At 44.6% G+C, this 21,903-nt stretch overlaps 1 protein-coding gene across 1 annotated transcript in view; it reads left to right on the forward strand.

Moving 5' to 3' along the window:
* Positions 1 to 232: 232 nt before the first annotated feature.
* The window catches only part of LOC115195178 (receptor activity-modifying protein 1), a gene marked incomplete at its 5' end in the record, with an annotated part of 32,812 nt that continues 11,141 nt past the window's right edge, over positions 233 to 21,903 (forward strand). Inside the window, 2 exons of the mRNA XM_029754975.1 lie at positions 233 to 362; positions 1,348 to 1,528. Coding sequence (XP_029610835.1) covers positions 233 to 362; positions 1,348 to 1,528 — 311 coding nt within the window. The remainder of the gene's footprint in view (positions 363 to 1,347; positions 1,529 to 21,903) is intronic.

A 21,903-nucleotide genomic window follows, 5' to 3' on the forward strand; every position in this document is an offset into this window, starting at 1 on the left:
TGGGGCTCCACACCAACTCACCAGCTAGACATTTATCCACATGGACAATCCTTCACCTTGGACTGCCTAACCTTGTGTTAATGCGTAGATGACCTTGTAAGTGGACATTGGGTGGCTTAGCGCTCATTTACAGACAGCGACGAGACCTTCTACAGGGTGGAGGTTGGAGCCCTGGCAGAGTGGAACTTTTGACCCGCTCCACTGCAGCCCCATCAATGTCAGTAGGTAGTGAACTGTAGTTGATGAACAGCACTCTCACAGCACGTCCAAGTGGGATAGGGGCGTGTTCAGAACACTGGCGATTACGTCATCCGTGGATCTGTTAGTTCGGCATACACATCCTAATGGGTCCAGGGTTTCAGGTAAGGTGGAACTGTTATGGTCCTTGACCAGCCTCTCAAAACACTTCATGATGAAAGAACTGAGCGCTTGTCACGACTTCCACCGAAGTCGTTTCCTCTCCTTGTTCGGGCGGTGTTCGGCGGTCCGCGTCACCGGTCTTCTAGCCATCGTCGATCCACTTTTAATTTTCCATTTGTTTTGTCTTGTTTTCTTACACATCTGGTTTCCATTTCTGTCATTAATTGTTGTGTATTTAACCCTCTGTTCCCCCCATGTCCTTGTGTGGAATTGTTTGTTTGTAAGTGCTTGTACTCTATGTTACTGGTGCGTGTCAGGTTTTGTACCCATGAAGGTTCTTTTTGTATTGCCGTGGGTTTTGCATTAAACTGCTCCGGCTATTACCTATTTCTGCTCTCCTGCGTCTGACTTCACTGCCTCCAGTTCCGCAACCCTTACAGCGCTATAGGCAGAGCAATAGTCATTTAGGCAGGTTACCTTTGTTTGCTTGAGTACAGGGACAATGGTGGACATCTTGAATCATGCATGGATGACAGACTGGGACAGTCTGTTCTGGTGGTCCGTACTGGGCTGGTTAGAATGTTTCATTCAAGACATGGGTTCAAATAGTACTTGTTGTCTTTAGAATACTTTAAGCTGCATTAGATTGAGCTTGCCTAGTGCAACGGAATGGTCCCAAAAGTGCAAACCTTGCCTATCCGGTACTCCAGGCAGGCTCAATCAAACGCTTATTAACGAAGGGTATTTGAATCAAGATCTTCAGCTGTATGCATCAAGCGTCTCAGAGTGAGACTGCTGATCTAGGATCTGGTGCCCCCTGTCCATATAATCTTATTGTTATGATCTTAAAGGCAAAACTGATCCTAAATCATCACTCCTACTCTTAGACGCTTGATACATTTAGCCCCTGTTTCATAAACTTGCTGCCTCCCTGATCGCTTCCAGCAACTACACTACAATCTGATGACATGTTCCTTCCCTCTGAAGCAGCCCGTGGCTTTCCCCCAGTGAGCGGCTGCAGCGGTGCCAATGGGAGGGCCATTCCACCACTTAGCAGCTGCAGCGGTGCCTACGAGAGGGCCATCTCTGACTTCTGTGTGACCAAGTTCAGTCTGGACATGGAGGCCCTGGACCAGAGCCTGTGGTGCAGCTGGTCCGACACTTTTCAGTCAGTATAATCTATATTATTCACCTAAATCCATCCTAAATTGTATTCATCCGAAATAAAAATAGAGTTCAGTTCAATTACATTTACTTGAATTATGTCACTGTATTATTTGACAGTATTACTTTGTTATTACTATGTTCTCAGAACTTAAGACGTGAATGTTCCATACACATTTTTTGGAAACATGGCAAAAACATTCATGCGTCCAGGTTTCTGTGGTTTAGGAGAATATTCCATCAACGTTCCACCAAACACGGTTGCCATGTTCTCAGAACATAAGATATTCATGTTTTAGACATGTTCCATGGGAGAGTTGCAAGAACATGTGTCCCCCTAAACATGTATTACTGTTGCAGAGCCAATCAAGGCCCTGATTGGTCAACCGCTGATCCGTTCAGAGTTCTTTGTCTGTTGGTAAAGTTGAGGATGCTCACACATAGAATGTTTTCAACTTACATGTATGACACACTTCGACATACATGATTAAATGATGCATGTTAATTTCTAGAGTAGTTATTATTCAACATGTCCTCAACTGGGATTTGAACTCACAACCTTTAGGTTCACAGTACTCGGATCTTCCTGCTACACCACCATCTTTCTGTTAATATGACTATTCTTTAATCGGTGATTTGATTGACTTATTTCAGCAATTGAAGGACTTTGAGTATAGCTGTGTAATGTTGGTGGGGCATATCAACCTGTTTTAATGATCCTCCTGAATCACTAGGATCAGTAATAGTTTGTATTCAGTGTACTTTTAACAGAGCTGAGATTTACTGAGAAGTGCATTCACCCTATAGCTTACACCTATCAAGTTGTCTCAGATGTAAACAAGTGCCTAGGGAGAAGGGTTTAGTGTTTCTTCTGGACAGGGCCTAACTATACTGGCTCAATAAGCACATGCAAGAACAGTCCTGTGTCCAGTTTTCATTCAACCATTTTAATATGTTCCACCATCATTACACAACTATCAAATCACTGATGAGAGAACAGTCAAATTAACTGATAACTATCCAATCACTGATGAGAGAACAGTCAAATTAACTGATAACTATCAAATCACTGATGAGAGAACAGTCAAATTAACTGATAACTATCAAATCACTGATGAGAGAACAGTCAAATTAACTGATAACTATCAAATCACTGATGAGAGAAGTCAAATTAACTGATAACTATCAAATCACTGATGAGAGAACAGTCAAATTAACTGATAACTATCAAATCACTGATGAGAGAACAGTCAAATTAACTGATAACTATCAAATCACTGATGAGAGAAGTCAAATTAACTGATAACTATCAAATCACTGATGAGAGAACAGTCAAATTAACTGATAACTATCAAATCACTGATGAGAGAATAGTCAAATTAACTGATAACTATCCAATCACTGATGAGAGAATAGTCAAATTAACTGATAACTGACACAGATGTGGTTTGGCAACACAATCTAAATGTCGTGAACCATGAGGTTGTGAGTTCAAATCTGTCACGTCCTGACCAGTAAAAGGGGTTATTTGTCATTGTAGTTTGGTCAGGGTGTGGCAGGGGGTGTTTGTTTTGTGTGGTTTGGTGTTTTTGGTTTATGTTCTATATTTTCTATTTCTATGTGTATATCTAGTTTTCTATTTCTATGTTGGGTTTTTGGCAATGACCTCCAATTAGAGGAAGCTGGTTGTCGTTGTCTCTAATTGGAGGCCATATTTAGTTGGGTTTGTTTTCACTTGTCTTTTGTGGGTGGTTATTTTCTGTATAGCCTTGGAGTGTTCTTTAAATAAATGAAGAAGATGAGCACTTTACCCGCTGCGCCTTGGTCCAATCCTTACGACGCCTATGACAGAACCACCCACCAAAAGAGGACCAAGCAGCGGAAGAAGGAGCAGCAAGAATGGACATGGGAGCAAATATTGGACGGCAAGGGATCCTGGACATGGGAGGAGATCCAGAAGGGATTGAATCGCCATCCATGGGAAGAAGTGGAGGCAGCAAGGGCAGAACGATGTTTCTGGGAGAGGGAATTAAGGGAGCTACATGAGGCTGAGAGGCATCCCCCCAAAACATTTTGGGGAGCACACGGGGAGTTTTACAGAGTCAGGATGGATACCTGAGCCAACTCCCCGTGCTTATTATGGGGAGCGACGGATCAAGCAAGCACCTTGTTATGCGGAGATACGCACTGTGTCGCCCATATGCACGCACAGTCCGGTGCGGTCAATAAGGGCTCCGCAGCGTTGCCGGGCGAGAGTTGGCCGGCAGCCAGGGAGAAGTGCGCCGGCGCAGCGCATCTGGCCACCAGTGCATCTCCTCGGTCCAGTTTACCCTGTTCCTGTTCCCCGCACTAGCCCTGAGGTGCGTGTTACTAGTCTGGCGCCTCCTAAGCCAGCCCCACGCATCAGGCCTCTAGTGCGCCTGCCCAGTCCAGTACGTCCTGTTCCTGCTCCCCGCACTCGCCCTGAGGTGTGTGTCACTAGTCTGGCACCTCCAAAGCCAGCCCCACGCACCAGGCTTCCAGTGCGCCTGCCCAGTCCAGTACGTCCTGTTCCTGCTCCGCGCACTCACCTTCCAGTGCGCCTCCATAACCCGGTACAGCCAGTGTCTGCTGTGAGCACTCGGCCTCCAGCGACGCTCCTCAGCCCGGAGCCTCCAGCAACACTCCCCAGCCCGGAGCCTCCAGCGGCGCTCCTCAGCCGGGAGGCTCCGGCGACGCTTCCCAGCCTAGGGTCTTCTGAACGGGAGCTACGCCCAGAGCCACCTCCGTAGTGGGAGGATTGGGAAGGGGGGGTGTAGCACAGGGACCGTTGTTGACGGTGGCCACCCTCCCTTCCCTCCCTTTAAGTTTGGGGTTGTTTTTGTGTTTTTTTGTTTTTGAGGTGCATTCAGGGTCTGCACCTTGGGGGGGGGGGGGGGTTACTGTCACGTCCTGACCAGTAAAAGGGGTTATTTGTCATTGTAGTTTGGTCAGGGGGTGTTTGTTTTGTTTGGTTTGGTGTTTTTGGTTTATGTTCTATATTTTCTATTTCTATGTGTATATCTAGTTTTCTATTTCTATGGTTATTTTCTGTATATCCTTGGAGCCTTATGGAACTGTTATCGTCATTTGTTTATTTTGTTTTGAGTGTTCTTTAAATAAATGAAGAAGATGAGCACTTTACCCGCTGCGCCTTGGTCCAATCCTTACGACGCCTATGACAAAATCAAAGGTGATAACATATTGAATAATATTTGCTGTATAAATGAACATGCACAATGTAATCATGTGTGTCAAGTATGTAAGTTAAACACTATGTTAAACGCACTGTCTGTGTGTAACCTTGCCAATAGACAGAACGAGCTGTGAATGGATCTGTGGGTGACCAATCAGGGCCTTGATGGGCTTGGCAATAGTAACAAGGTGTGATGTGTAATAAAAAAATATATATATTTTGGGAGAACGTTTCTTTGGGACCATCAGGCAACGTCCTGACAACTGATACACAGAAATGTTCTTGCAGCGTTCCCATGAAACGTGTCTAGAACATGAATATCGTACATTCTGAGAACATGGCGACCATATTCTGTGAATGGTTGGTGGGACGTTGATGGAATATTCTCCTAACCCTCAGAAAACTAGACACATGAATGTTCTTGCAGCGTTCCCATAAAACGTGTCTAGAACATTAATGTTGTATATTCTGAGAACATTGTAACCACGTTCTAGATAATTCTGTTTGATATTAAGGAAATGTTCTCCTAACGTTATCACCAAAACATGCTGAAAAGGTTCTCAGAAGGCTTTTGTTAGCATAGATAGAATGTTCCCCTGACAAACGGAAAACTGGACACTCAAACATGAGGAGAACATTACGGGTAACATTATAAAAATGTTCCATTTCTCTCTCCCTAGAATTGTTAGCTGGGTTGGGAGGGAAGAAGAGACAGTGAAGGAGGGAGAGGGAAGGATAGATAGAGCGATTTAGTGAGCAGGTCAACTCTGTTTTGCGTGTGGAAAGAAAAAGCGAAGAGGAAGAGAGGGATTGAGAAAGAGACAGAACTTTGCAAAAACAAATATTTGCCCAACCAGCCTCTCTGGTCTTGGGTTTAGGGCACACTGATGTTGTGTAAGGTGACACCTATACATGGGTTCTGGATGGCTGTCTGCCATGGGGACACAGGGTACTAAGTGTGTGTGTGTGTGTGTGTGTGTGTGTGTGTGTGTGTGTGTGTGTGTGTGTGTGTGTTCATGGACAGGTCAGGATGCCCTATTAGAAGTTGAACACTAGTCACCTTTGGGGTTTCCAGTGTCAAAGAGAGTCGGAAATTACACTGAATTCATGTACGCTCTTTTAGAACAAAGTTTCCAATGAAGAACACATTTTCAAAAAACACTGCCAAGGCTTCATGTTATGCATCAATGAGTCATTCATTTAATCAACTTTATTCAGTCCAAACACCTCTGATATTATCAGGAGACCAAAGGCACGTCAGTGTGTCTTATATCTAATTATATTCACTCAGTCATGCTGGTCTGCAGCTCCCCTGGTATGATATTGGGAGTTCCACTGCTAGTATGACTCCTCTCTAACCCCCTACCACCTAGCTATGGTAGTTATATTTAGCTGTAAGGTATGTCTCCTCTCTAACCACCTACCACCTAGCTATGGTAGTTATATTTAGCTGTATGGTATGTCCCCTCTCTAACTGTCACGTCCTGACCATAGAAAGCTGTTATTTTCTATGGTAGAGTCAGGGTGTGACAGGTTTTTTTTTCTAGTTTAGATTTTCTATGTTGTTATGTTCTAGTTTTTGTATTTCTATGTTGGGCTTTTTTGGGATGATCTCCAGCTAAATATAACAACCATAGCTAGGTGGTTAGAGAGGGGACATACCTTACAGCTAAATATAACTACCATAGCTAGGTGGTAGGGGGTTAGAGAGGGGACATACCTTACAGCTAAATATAACTACCATAGCTAGGTGGTAGGGGGTTAGAGAGGGGACATACCTTACAGCTAAATATAACTACCATAGCTAGGTGGTAGGTGGTTAGAGAGGAGACATACCTTACAGCTAAATATAACTACCATAGCTAGGTGGTAGGGGGTTAGAGAGGGGACATACCTTACAGCTAAATATAACTACCATAGCTAGGTGGTAGGTGGTTAGAGAGGGGACATACCTTACAGCTAAATATAACTACCATAGCTAGGTGGTAGGTGGTTAGAGAGGGGACATACCTTACAGCTAAATATAACTACCATAGCTAGGTGGTAGGGGGTTAGAGAGGGGACATACCTTACAGCTAAATATAACTACCATAGCTAGGTGGTAGGTGGTTAGAGAGGGGACATACCTTACAGCTAAATATAACTACCATAGCTAGGTGGTAGGTGGTTAGAGAGGGGACATACCTTACAGCTAAATATAACTACCATAGCTAGGTGGTAGGTGGTTAGAGAGGGGACATACCTTACAGCTAAATATAACTACCATAGGTAGGGGGTTAGAGAGGGGACATACCTTACAGCTAAATATAACTACCATAGCTAGGTGGTAGGTGGTTAGAGAGGGGACATACCATACAGCTAAATATAACTACCATAGCTAGGTGGTAGGTGGTTAGAGAGGGGACATACCTTACAGCTAAATATAACTACCATAGCTAGGTGGTAGGTGGTTAGAGAGGGGACATACCTTACAGCTAAATATAACTACCATAGGTAGGGGGTTAGAGAGGGGACATACCTTACAGCTAAATATAACTACCATAGCTAGGTGGTAGGTGGTTAGAGAGGGGACATACCATACAGCTAAATATAACTACCATAGCTAGGTGGTAGGTGGTTAGAGAGGGGACATACCTTACAGCTAAATATAACTACCATAGCTAGGTGGTTAGAGAGGGGACATACCTTACAGCTAAATATAACTACCATAGCTAGGTGGTAGGGGGTTAGAGAGGGGACATACCTTACAGCTAAATATAACTACCATAGCTAGGTGGTTAGAGAGGAGACATACCTTACAGCTAAATATAACTACCATAGCTAGGTGGTAGGTGGTTAGAGAGGAGTCATACCTTACAGCTAAATATAACTACCATGGCTAGGTGGTAGGGTGTTAGAGAGGAGACATACCTTACAGCTAAATATAACTACCATAGCTAGGTGGTAGGTGGTTAGAGAGGAGACATACCATACAGCTAAATATAACTACCATAGCTAGGTGGTAGGGGGTTAGAGAGGGGACATACCTTACAGCTAAATATAACTACCATAGCTAGGTGGTAGGGGGTTAGAGAGGAGACATACCTTACAGCTAAATATAACTACCATAGCTAGGTGGTAGGTGGTTAGAGAGGGGACATACCTTACAGCTAAATATAACTACCATAGCTAGGTGGTAGGTGGTTAGAGAGGAGACATACCTTACAGCTAAATATAACTACCATAGCTAGGTGGTAGGTGGTTAGAGAGGGGACATACCTTACAGCTAAATATAACTACCATAGCTAGGTGGTAGGGGGTTAGAGAGGGGACATACCTTACAGCTAAATATAACTACCATAGCTAGGTGGTAGGGGGTTAGAGAGGAGACATACCTTACAGCTAAATATAACTACCATAGCTAGGTGGTAGGTGGTTAGAGAGGAGACATACCTTACAGCTAAATATAACTACCATAGCTAGGTGGTAGGTGGTTAGAGAGGGGACATACCTTACAGCTAAATATAACTACCATAGCTAGGTGGTAGGGGGTTAGAGAGGAGACATACCATACAGCTAAATATAACTACCATAGCTAGGTGGTTAGAGAGGAGACATACCTTACAGCTAAATATAACTACCATAGCTAGGTGGTAGGGGGTTAGAGAGGGGACATACCATACAGCTAAATATAACTACCATGGCTAGGTGGTAGGGGGTTAGAGAGGGGACATACCTTACAGCTAAATATAACTACCATAGCTAGGTGGTAGGGGGTTAGAGAGGGGACATACCTTACAGCTAAATATAACTACCATAGCTAGGTGGTAGGTGGTTAGAGAGGAGTCATACCTTACAGCTAAATATAACTACCATAGCTAGGTGGTAGGTGGTTAGAGAGGAGACATACCTTACAGCTAAATATAACTACCATAGCTAGGTGGTTAGAGAGGGGACATACCTTACAGCTAAATATAACTACCATAGCTAGGTGGTAGGTGGTTAGAGAGGGGACATACCTTACAGCTAAATATAACTACCATAGCTAGGTGGTAGGTGGTTAGAGAGGAGACATACCTTACAGCTAAATATAACTACCATAGCTAGGTGGTAGGTGGTTAGAGAGAGGACATACCTTACAGCTAAATATAACTACCATAGCTAGGTGGTTAGAGAGGGGACATATCTTACAGCTAAATATAACTACCATAGCTAGGTGGTTAGAGAGGAGTCATACCATACAGCTAAATATAACTACCATAGCTAGGTGGTAGGTGGTTAGAGAGGAGACATACCTTACAGCTAAATATAACTACCATAGCTAGGTGGTAGGTGGTTAGAGAGGAGACATACCTTACAGCTAAATATAACTACCATAGCTAGGTGGTAGGGGGTTAGAGAGGAGACATACCATACAGCTAAATATAACTACCATAGCTAGGTGGTAGGGGGTTAGAGAGGAGACATACCTTACAGCTAAATATAACTACCATAGCTAGGTGGTAGGGGGTTAGAGAGGAGACATACCTTACAGCTAAATATAACTACCATAGCTAGGTGGTAGGTGGTTAGAGAGGAGACATACCTTACAGCTAAATATAACTACCATAGCTAGGTGGTAGGTGGTTAGAGAGGGGACATACCTTACAGCTAAATATAACTACCATAGGTAGGGGGTTAGAGAGGAGACATACCTTACAGCTAAATATAACTACCATAGCTAGGTGGTTAGAGGGGACATACCATACAGCTAAATATAACTACCATAGCTAGGTGGTAGGTGGTTAGAGAGGGGACATATCTTACAGCTAAATATAACTACCATAGCTAGGTGGTTAGAGAGGGGACATACCTTACAGCTAAATATAACTACCATAGCTAGGTGGTAGGTGGTTAGAGAGGAGACATACCTTACAGCTAAATATAACTACCATAGCTAGGTGGTAGGGGGTTAGAGAGGGGACATACCTTACAGCTAAATATAACTACCATAGCTAGGTGGTAGGGGGTTAGAGAGGAGACATACCTTACAGCTAAATATAACTACCATAGCTAGGTGGTAGGTGGTTAGAGAGGGGACATACCTTACAGCTAAATATAACTACCATAGCTAGGTGGTAGGTGGTTAGAGAGGAGACATACCTTACAGCTAAATATAACTACCATAGCTAGGTGGTAGGTGGTTAGAGAGGGGACATACCTTACAGCTAAATATAACTACCATAGCTAGGTGGTAGGGGGTTAGAGAGGGGACATACCTTACAGCTAAATATAACTACCATAGCTAGGTGGTAGGGGGTTAGAGAGGAGACATACCTTACAGCTAAATATAACTACCATAGCTAGGTGGTAGGTGGTTAGAGAGGAGACATACCTTACAGCTAAATATAACTACCATAGCTAGGTGGTAGGTGGTTAGAGAGGGGACATACCTTACAGCTAAATATAACTACCATAGCTAGGTGGTAGGGGGTTAGAGAGGAGACATACCATACAGCTAAATATAACTACCATAGCTAGGTGGTTAGAGAGGAGACATACCTTACAGCTAAATATAACTACCATAGCTAGGTGGTAGGGGGTTAGAGAGGGGACATACCATACAGCTAAATATAACTACCATGGCTAGGTGGTAGGGGGTTAGAGAGGGGACATACCTTACAGCTAAATATAACTACCATAGCTAGGTGGTAGGGGGTTAGAGAGGGGACATACCTTACAGCTAAATATAACTACCATAGCTAGGTGGTAGGTGGTTAGAGAGGAGTCATACCTTACAGCTAAATATAACTACCATAGCTAGGTGGTAGGTGGTTAGAGAGGAGACATACCTTACAGCTAAATATAACTACCATAGCTAGGTGGTTAGAGAGGGGACATACCTTACAGCTAAATATAACTACCATAGCTAGGTGGTAGGTGGTTAGAGAGGGGACATACCTTACAGCTAAATATAACTACCATAGCTAGGTGGTAGGTGGTTAGAGAGGAGACATACCTTACAGCTAAATATAACTACCATAGCTAGGTGGTAGGGGGTTAGAGAGGAGACATACCATACAGCTAAATATAACTACCATAGCTAGGTGGTAGGGGGTTAGAGAGGAGACATACCTTACAGCTAAATATAACTACCATAGCTAGGTGGTAGGGGGTTAGAGAGGAGACATACCTTACAGCTAAATATAACTACCATAGCTAGGTGGTAGGTGGTTAGAGAGGAGACATACCTTACAGCTAAATATAACTACCATAGCTAGGTGGTAGGTGGTTAGAGAGGGGACATACCTTACAGCTAAATATAACTACCATAGGTAGGGGGTTAGAGAGGAGACATACCTTACAGCTAAATATAACTACCATAGCTAGGTGGTTAGAGGGGACATACCATACAGCTAAATATAACTACCATAGCTAGGTGGTAGGTGGTTAGAGAGGGGACATATCTTACAGCTAAATATAACTACCATAGCTAGGTGGTTAGAGAGGGGACATACCTTACAGCTAAATATAACTACCATAGCTAGGTGGTAGGTGGTTAGAGAGGAGACATACCTTACAGCTAAATATAACTACCATAGCTAGGTGGTAGGGGGTTAGAGAGGGGACATACCTTACAGCTAAATATAACTACCATAGCTAGGTGGTAGGGGGTTAGAGAGGGGACATACAATACAGCTAAATATAACTACCATAGCTAGGTGGTAGGTGGTTAGAGAGGAGACATACCTTACAGCTAAATATAACTACCATAGCTAGGTGGTAGGGGGTTAGAGAGGAGACATACCATACAGCTAAATATAACTACCATAGCTAGGTGGTAGGTGGTTAGAGAGGAGACATACCATACAGCTAAATATAACTACCATAGCTAGGTGGTAGGGGGTTAGAGAGGAGACATACCTTACAGCTAAATATAACTACCATAGCTAGGTGGTAGGGGGTTAGAGAGGGGACATACCTTACAGCTAAATATAACTACCATAGCTAGGTGGTAGGTGGTTAGAGAGGAGACATACCTTACAGCTAAATATAACTACCATAGCTAGGTGGTAGGTGGTTAGAGAGGAGACATACCTTACAGCTAAATATAACTACCATAGCTAGGTGGTAGGTGGTTAGAGAGGGGACATACCTTACAGCTAAATATAACTACCATAGCTAGGTGGTAGGGGGTTAGAGAGGAGACATACCTTACAGCTAAATATAACTACCATAGCTAGGTGGTAGGTGGTTAGAGAGGAGACATACCTTACAGCTAAATATAACTACCATAGCTAGGTGGTAGGGGGTTAGAGAGGAGACATACCTTACAGCTAAATATAACTACCATAGCTAGGTGGTAGGTGGTTAGAGAGGAGACATACCTTACAGCTAAATATAACTACCATAGCTAGGTGGTAGGTGGTTAGAGAGGAGACATACCTTACAGCTAAATATAACTACCATAGCTAGGTGGTAGGTGGTTAGAGAGGAGACATACCTTACAGCTAAATATAACTACCATAGCTAGGTGGTAGGTGGTTAGAGAGGAGACATACCTTACAGCTAAATATAACTACCATAGCTAGGTGGTTAGAGAGGAGACATACCTTACAGCTAAATATAACTACCATAGCTAGGTGGTAGGGGGTTAGAGAGGAGTCATACCTTACAGCTAAATATAACTACCATAGCTAGGTGGTAGGGGGTTAGAGAGGAGACATACCTTACAGCTAAATATAACTACCATAGCTAGGTGGTAGGTGGTTAGAGAGGAGACATACCATACAGCTAAATATAACTACCATAGCTAGGTGGTAGGTGGTTAGAGAGGAGTCATACCTTACAGCTAAATATAACTACCATAGCTAGGTGGTAGGTGGTTAGAGAGGAGTCATACCTTACAGCTAAATATAACTACCATAGCTAGGTGGTTAGAGAGGGGACATACCTTACAGCTAAATATAACTACCATAGCTAGGTGGTAGGTGGTTAGAGAGGAGACATACCTTACAGCTAAATATAACTACCATAGGTAGGGGGTTAGAGAGGAGACATACCTTACAGCTAAATATAACTACCATAGCTAGGTGGTAGGTGGTTAGAGAGGAGACATACCTTACAGCTAAATATAACTACCATAGCTAGGTGGTAGGTGGTTAGAGAGGGGACATATCTTACAGCTAAATATAACTACCATAGCTAGGTGGTAGGTGGTTAGAGAGGGGACATACCTTACAGCTAAATATAACTACCATAGCTAGGTGGTTAGAGAGGAGACATACCTTACAGCTAAATATAACTACCATAGCTAGGTGGTAGGTGGTTAGAGAGGGGACATACCTTACAGCTAAATATAACTACCATAGCTAGGTGGTTAGAGAGGAGACATACCATACAGCTAAATATAACTACCATAGCTAGGTGGTAGGTGGTTAGAGAGGAGACATACCATACAGCTAAATATAACTACCATAGCTAGGTGGTAGGTGGTTAGAGAGGAGACATACCTTACAGCTAAATATAACTACCATAGCTAGGTGGTAGGTGGTTAGAGAGGGGACATACCTTACAGCTAAATATAACTACCATAGCTAGGTGGTAGGTGGTTAGAGAGGGGACATACCTTACAGCTAAATATAACTACCATAGCTAGGTGATAGGTGGTTAGAGAGGAGACATACCTTACAGCTAAATATAACTACCATAGCTAGGTGGTAGGTGGTTAGAGAGGGGACATACCTTACAGCTAAATATAACTACCATAGCTAGGTGGTAGGGGGTTAGAGAGGAGACATACCTTACAGCTAAATATAACTACCATAGCTAGGTGGTAGGTGGTTAGAGAGGGGACATACCTTACAGCTAAATATAACTACCATAGCTAGGTGGTAGGGGGTTAGAGAGGAGACATACCTTACAGCTAAATATAGCTACCATAGCTAGGTGGTTAGAGGGGACATACCTTACAGCTAAATATAACTACCATAGCTAGGTGGTAGGGGGTTAGAGAAGGGACATACAATACAGCTAAATATAACTACCATGGCTAGGTGGTAGGTGGTTAGTGTCACGGTTGTCGTCTTCGTCTTCCGACGATATAATGAAATCGTCGTCTGAAAATGTAGACCAATACGCAGCAGGTACGTGTATGCTCATTTTGACTTTTATTTAAATTATCCAAAAGAGCACTCCAAAACAACAAAACACGAAAACGAACGAACAACTAAACAGTCTGGCAAAGCCTAGGGCTGAACACAGAACAATCACCCACAAATCACAAACACACCCTCATATATGAGACTCTCAATCAAAGGCAGATAGACAACACCTGCCTTCAACTGAGAGCCCCAATCAACCAAACATAGAAACACACACACTAGATTCCACATAGAACTACCTAGACATAAACCAAAACCCGGACATACTAAATCAAACACCCTTTACACAAACACACCACCCCGAACCACATAAAACAAATACCCTCTGTCACGCCCTGACCAAACTACAAAACAATTAACCTTATATACTGGCCAGGACGTGACAGTACCCCCCCCCTTAAAGGTGCTACCCCAGAAGCACCTTAACACAAAAAAAATATAAATACCCCCAAACAATGCCCAAAAGAAAAATTCCCCCTTTCTAAAGGGAGGGAAGGGAGGGTGGCTGCCGTCAACGACGGCACTGTGCTACACCCCCCCTCCCCAACCCACCTATATTGGAGGCGGCTCCGGCTCAGGCCGTTCCAGGCTGTCTGGGCAGTCTGGCAGCTCGGGACGGTCAGGGCAGTCTGGCAACTCGGGACGGTCAGGGCAGTCTGGCAACTCGGGCAGGTCAGGGCAGTCTGGCCACTCCGGCAGGTCAGGGCAGTCTGGCCACTCCGGCAGGTCAGGGCAGTCTGGCCACTCCGGCAGGTCAGGGCAGTCTGGCCACTCCGGCAGTTCAGGGCAGTCTGGCCACTCCGGCAGTTCAGGGCAGTCTGGCCACTCCGGCAGTTCAGGGCAGTCTGGCCACTCCGGCAGTTCAGGGCAGTCTGGCCACTCCGGCAGTTCAGCGCAGTCTGGCCACTCCGGCAGTTCAGCGCAGTCTGGCCACTCCGGCAGTTCAGCGCAGTCTGGCCACTCCGGCAGTTCAGCGCAGTCTGGCCACTCCGGCAGTTCAGCGCAGTCTGACCACTCCGGCGACTGTTGACTGACGGGCAGCTCCGACGACTGTTGACTGACGGGCAGCTCCGACGACTGTTGACTGACGGGCAGCTCCGACGACTGTTGACTGACGGGCAGCTCCGACGACTGTTGACTGACGGGCAGCTCCGACGACTGTTGACTGACGGGCAGCTCCGACGACTGTTGACTGGCGGGCAGCTCCGACGACTGTTGACTGGCGGGCAGCTCCGACGACTGTTGACTGGCGGGCAGCTCCGACGACTGTTGACTGGCGGGCAGCTCCGACGACTGTTGACTGGCGGGCAGCTCCGACGACTGTTGACTGGCGGGCAGCTCCGACGACTGTTGACTGGCGGGCAGCTCCGACGACTGTTGACTGGCGAGGCTGGGTTTACGCACTTGCCGTTTAGTGCGGGGAGCAGGAACAGGACGAGTCGGACTGGGTGGACGCACTTCCGGGTCCGCACGAGAGACAGGAGCTGGAAACCCAGGGCTATGGAGGCGCACAGCCGGTCTAGATCTTACCTCCTGCACAACCCGCCTTGGCTCGATGGAACTAGTAGCCCTGCACGAGCGGAGTGCTCGTACAGGGCAGACTGGGCTGTGCAGGGGCTTGATGGTAGCCGTGTGTAGAGCGGGAGTTGGGTAGCCTGGTCCTCGGAGGCGTACCGGCGACCAGATGCGCTGCGCAGGCATCCTCCTACCAGGCTGGATGCCCGCTCTAGCACGGCACCTGCGAGGGGCTGGAATAACTCGCACCGGACTGTGCGTGCGTATGGGTGAGATATTGCGCTTCTCAGCGAAACATGGCGCTCCCCACCTCATACTCTCCTCCATATAACCACGGGTAGCTGGCTTCCGGCTCTTCCTTCGCCTAGCCAAACTACCCGTGTGCCCCCCCCAAAAAAATTTCTTGGGGGTGCCTCTCGTGCTTCACCTTCAGCGCGTCTCTGGCCTCGTACCATCGCCTCTCCGCCTTGGCTGCTTCTATTTCCCACTGCGGGCGGCGATACTCCCCAGCCTGATGCCAAGGTCCGACCCCGTCCAGAACTTCTTCCCAAGTCCACTTCTCCCGCCAGTCCAACTCGAATGCCGTCTGCTCCTTCCTCTGCTGCTTGGTCCTTTGGTGGTGGGTGATTCTGTCACGGTTGTCGTCTTCGTCTTCCGACGAAATCGTCGTCTGAAAATGTAGACCAATACGCAGCAGGTACGTGTATGCTCATTTTGACTTTTATTTAAATTATCCAAAAGAGCACTCCAAAACAACAAAACACGAAAACGAACGAACAACTAAACAGTCTGGCAAAGCCTAGGGCTGAACACAGAACAATCACCCACAAATCACAAACACACCCTCATATATGAGACTCTCAATCAAAGGCAGATAGACAACACCTGCCTTCAACTGAGAGCCCCAATCAACCAAACATAGAAAGACACACACTAGATTCCACATAGAACTACCTAGACATAAACCAAAACCCGGACATACTAAATCAAACACCCTTTACACAAACACACCACCCCGAACCACATAAAACAAATACCCTCTGTCACGCCCTGACCAAACTACAAAACAATTAACCTTATATACTGGCCAGGACGTGACAGTTAGAGAGGAGACATACCTTACAGCTAAATATAACTACCATAGCTAGGTGGTAGGTGGTTAGAGAGGAGACATACCTTACAGCTAAATATAACTACCATAGCTAGGTGGTAGGTGGTTAGAGAGGAGACATACCTTACAGCTAAATATAACTACCATAGCTAGGTGGTTAGAGAGGGGACATACCTTACAGCTAAATATAACTACCATAGCTAGGTGGTAGGGGGTTAGAGAGGAGACATACCTTACAGCTAAATATAACTACCATAGCTAGGTGGTAGGGGGTTAGAGAGGAGACATACCATACAGCTAAATATAACTACCATAGCTAGGTGGTAGGGGGTTAGAGAGGAGACATACCATACAGCTAAATATAACTACCATAGCTAGGTGGTAGGTGGTTAGAGAGGAGACATACCTTACAGCTAAATATAACTACCATAGCTAGGTGGTAGGTGGTTAGAGAGGGGACATACCTTACAGCTAAATATAACTACCATAGCTAGGTGGTTAGAGAGGAGACATACCTTACAGCTAAATATAACTACCATAGCTAGGTGGTAGGTGGTTAGAGAGGGGACATACCTTACAGCTAAATATAACTACCATAGCTAGGTGGTAGGTGGTTAGAGAGGAGACATACCTTACAGCTAAATATAACTACCATAGCTAGGTGGTAGGTGGTTAGAGAGGGGACATACCATACAGCTAAATATAACTACCATAGCTAGGTGGTAGGTGGTTAGAGAGGAGACATACCTTACAGCTAAATATAACTACCATAGCTAGGTGGTTAGAGAGGGGACATACCTTACAGCTAAATATAACTACCATAGCTAGGTGGTAGGGGGTTAGAGAGGGGACATACCTTACAGCTAAATATAACTACCATAGCTAGGTGGTAGGTGGTTAGAGAGGGGACATACCTTACAGCTAAATATAACTACCATAGCTAGGTGGTTAGAGAGGAGACATACCTTACAGCTAAATATAACTACCATAGCTAGGTGGTAGGGGGTTAGAGAGGAGTCATACCATACAGCTAAATATAACTACCATAGCTAGGTGGTAGGGGGTTAGAGAGGGGACATACCTTACAGCTAAATATAACTACCATAGCTAGGTGGTAGGTGGTTAGAGAGGGGACATACCTTACAGCTAAATATAACTACCATAGCTAGGTGGTAGGTGGTTAGAGAGGGGACATACCTTACAGCTAAATATAACTACCATAGCTAGGTGGTAGGTGGTTAGAGAGGAGACATACCTTACAGCTAAATATAACTACCATAGCTAGGTGGTAGGTGGTTAGAGAGGGGACATACCTTACAGCTAAATATAACTACCATAGCTAGGTGGTTAGAGAGGAGACATACCTTACAGCTAAATATAACTACCATAGCTAGGTGGTAGGTGGTTAGAGAGGGGACATACCTTACAGCTAAATATAACTACCATAGCTAGGTGGTAGGGGGTTAGAGAGGGGACATACCTTACAGCTAAATATAACTACCATAGCTAGGTGGTAGGGGGTTAGAGAGGGGACATACCATACAGCTAAATATAACTACCATAGCTAGGTGGTAGGTGGTTAGAGAGGAGACATACCTTACAGCTAAATATAACTACCATAGCTAGGTGGTTAGAGAGGAGACATACCTTACAGCTAAATATAACTACCATAGCTAGGTGGTAGGTGGTTAGAGAGGGGACATACCTTACAGCTAAATATAACTACCATAGCTAGGTGGTAGGGGGTTAGAGAGGGGACATACCTTACAGCTAAATATAACTACCATAGCTAGGTGGTAGGGGGTTAGAGAGGGGACATACCATACAGCTAAATATAACTACCATAGCTAGGTGGTAGGTGGTTAGAGAGGAGACATACCTTACAGCTAAATATAACTACCATAGCTAGGTGGTTAGAGAGGAGACATACCTTACAGCTAAATATAACTACCATAGCTAGGTGGTAGGTGGTTAGAGAGGGGACATACCTTACAGCTAAATATAACTACCATAGCTAGGTGGTAGGGGGTTAGAGAGGAGACATACCTTACAGCTAAATATAACTACCATAGCTAGGTGGTTAGAGAGGGGACATACCTTACAGCTAAATATAACTACCATAGCTAGGTGGTAGGTGGTTAGAGAGGGGACATACCTTACAGCTAAATATAACTACCATAGCTAGGTGGTAGGGGGTTAGAGAGGGGACATACCTTACAGCTAAATATAACTACCATAGCTAGGTGGTAGGGGGTTAGAGAGGAGACATACCTTACAGCTAAATATAACTACCATAGCTAGGTGGTAGGTGGTTAGAGAGGGGACATACCTTACAGCTAAATATAACTACCATAGCTAGGTGGTAGGTGGTTAGAGAGGAGACATACCTTACAGCTAAATATAACTACCATAGCTAGGTGGTAGGGGGTTAGAGAGGGGACATACCTTACAGCTAAATATAACTACCATAGCTAGGTGGTAGGGGGTTAGAGAGGGGACATACCTTACAGCTAAATATAACTACCATAGCTAGGTGGTAGGTGGTTAGAGAGGAGACATACCTTACAGCTAAATATAACTACCATAGCTAGGTGGTAGGGGGTTAGAGAGGGGACATACCTTACAGCTAAATATAACTACCATAGCTAGGGGGTAGGTGGTTAGAGAGGAGACATACCTTACAGCTAAATATAACTACCATAGCTAGGTGGTAGGTGGTTAGAGAGGGGACATACCTTACAGCTAAATATAACTACCATAGCTAGGTGGTAGGTGGTTAGAGAGGGGACATACCTTACAGCTAAATATAACTACCATAGCTAGGTGGTAGGTGGTTAGAGAGGGGACATACCTTACAGCTAAATATAACTACCATAGCTAGGTGGTAGGTGGTTAGAGAGGGGACATACCTTACAGCTAAATATAACTACCATAGCTAGGTGGTAGGTGGTTAGAGAGGAGACATACCTTACAGCTAAATATAACTACCATAGCTAGGTGGTAGGTGGTTAGAGAGGGGACATACCTTACAGCTAAATATAACTACCATAGCTAGGTGGTTAGAGAGGGGACATATCTTACAGCTAAATATAACTACCATAGCTAGGTGGTTAGAGAGGAGACATACCTTACAGCTAAATATAACTACCATAGCTAGGTGGTTAGAGAGGGGACATACCTTACAGCTAAATATAACTACCATAGCTAGGTGGTAGGGGGTTAGAGAGGAGACATACCTTACAGCTAAATATAACTACCATAGCTAGGTGGTAGGTGGTTAGAGAGGAGACATACCATACAGCTAAATATAACTACCATAGCTAGGTGGTTAGAGAGGGGACATACCTTACAGCTAAATATAACTACCATAGCTAGGTGGTTAGAGAGGAGACATACCATACAGCTAAATATAACTACCATAGCTAGGTGGTAGGTGGTTAGAGAGGGGACATACCATACAGCTAAATATAACTACCATAGCTAGGTGGTAGGGGGTTAGAGAGGAGACATACCTTACAGCTAAATATAACTACCATAGCTAGGTGGTAGGTGGTTAGAGAGGAGTCATACCTTACAGCTAAATATAACTACCATAGCTAGGTGGTTAGAGAGGGGACATACCTTACAGCTAAATATAACTACCATAGCTAGGTGGTAGGTGGTTAGAGAGGGGACATACCTTACAGCTAAATATAACTACCATAGCTAGGTGGTAGGGGGTTAGAGAGGAGACATACCTTACAGCTAAATATAACTACCATAGCTAGGTGGTAGGTGGTTAGAGAGGGGACATACCTTACAGCTAAATATAACTACCATAGCTAGGTGGTAGGTGGTTAGAGAGGAGACATACCTTACAGCTAAATATAACTACCATAGCTAGGTGGTAGGGGGTTAGAGAGGGGACATACCTTACAGCTAAATATAACTACCATAGCTAGGTGGTAGGGGGTTAGAGAGGGGACATACCTTACAGCTAAATATAACTACCATAGCTAGGTGGTAGGTGGTTAGAGAGGAGACATACCTTACAGCTAAATATAACTACCATAGCTAGGTGGTAGGGGGTTAGAGAGGGGACATACCTTACAGCTAAATATAACTACCATAGCTAGGGGGTAGGTGGTCAGAGAGGAGACATACCTTACAGCTAAATATAACTACCATAGCTAGGTGGTAGGTGGTTAGAGAGGGGACATACCTTACAGCTAAATATAACTACCATAGCTAGGTGGTAGGTGGTTAGAGAGGGGACATACCTTACAGCTAAATATAACTACCATAGCTAGGTGGTAGGTGGTTAGAGAGGGGACATACCTTACAGCTAAATATAACTACCATAGCTAGGTGGTAGGTGGTTAGAGAGGGGACATACCTTACAGCTAAATATAACTACCATAGCTAGGTGGTAGGTGGTTAGAGAGGAGACATACCTTACAGCTAAATATAACTACCATAGCTAGGTGGTAGGTGGTTAGAGAGGGGACATACCTTACAGCTAAATATAACTACCATAGCTAGGTGGTTAGAGAGGGGACATATCTTACAGCTAAATATAACTACCATAGCTAGGTGGTTAGAGAGGAGACATACCTTACAGCTAAATATAACTACCATAGCTAGGTGGTTAGAGAGGGGACATACCTTACAGCTAAATATAACTACCATAGCTAGGTGGTAGGGGGTTAGAGAGGAGACATACCTTACAGCTAAATATAACTACCATAGCTAGGTGGTAGGTGGTTAGAGAGGAGACATACCATACAGCTAAATATAACTACCATAGCTAGGTGGTTAGAGAGGGGACATACCTTACAGCTAAATATAACTACCATAGCTAGGTGGTTAGAGAGGAGACATACCATACAGCTAAATATAACTACCATAGCTAGGTGGTAGGTGGTTAGAGAGGGGACATACCATACAGCTAAATATAACTACCATAGCTAGGTGGTAGGGGGTTAGAGAGGAGACATACCTTACAGCTAAATATAACTACCATAGCTAGGTGGTAGGTGGTTAGAGAGGAGTCATACCTTACAGCTAAATATAACTACCATAGCTAGGTGGTTAGAGAGGGGACATACCTTACAGCTAAATATAACTACCATAGCTAGGTGGTAGGTGGTTAGAGAGGGGACATACCTTACAGCTAAATATAACTACCATAGCTAGGTGGTAGGGGGTTAGAGAGGAGACATACCTTACAGCTAAATATAACTACCATAGCTAGGTGGTAGGTGGTTAGAGAGGAGACATACCTTACAGCTAAATATAACTACCATAGCTAGGTGATAGGTGGTTAGAGAGGAGACATACCTTACAGCTAAATATAACTACCATAGCTAGGTGGTAGGTGGTTAGAGAGGGGACATACCTTACAGCTAAATATAACTACCATAGCTAGGTGGTAGGGG

This window comes from Salmo trutta, chromosome 6, assembly GCF_901001165.1.
Source record: "Salmo trutta chromosome 6, fSalTru1.1, whole genome shotgun sequence".
Lineage (NCBI taxonomy): Eukaryota > Metazoa > Chordata > Actinopteri > Salmoniformes > Salmonidae > Salmo > Salmo trutta.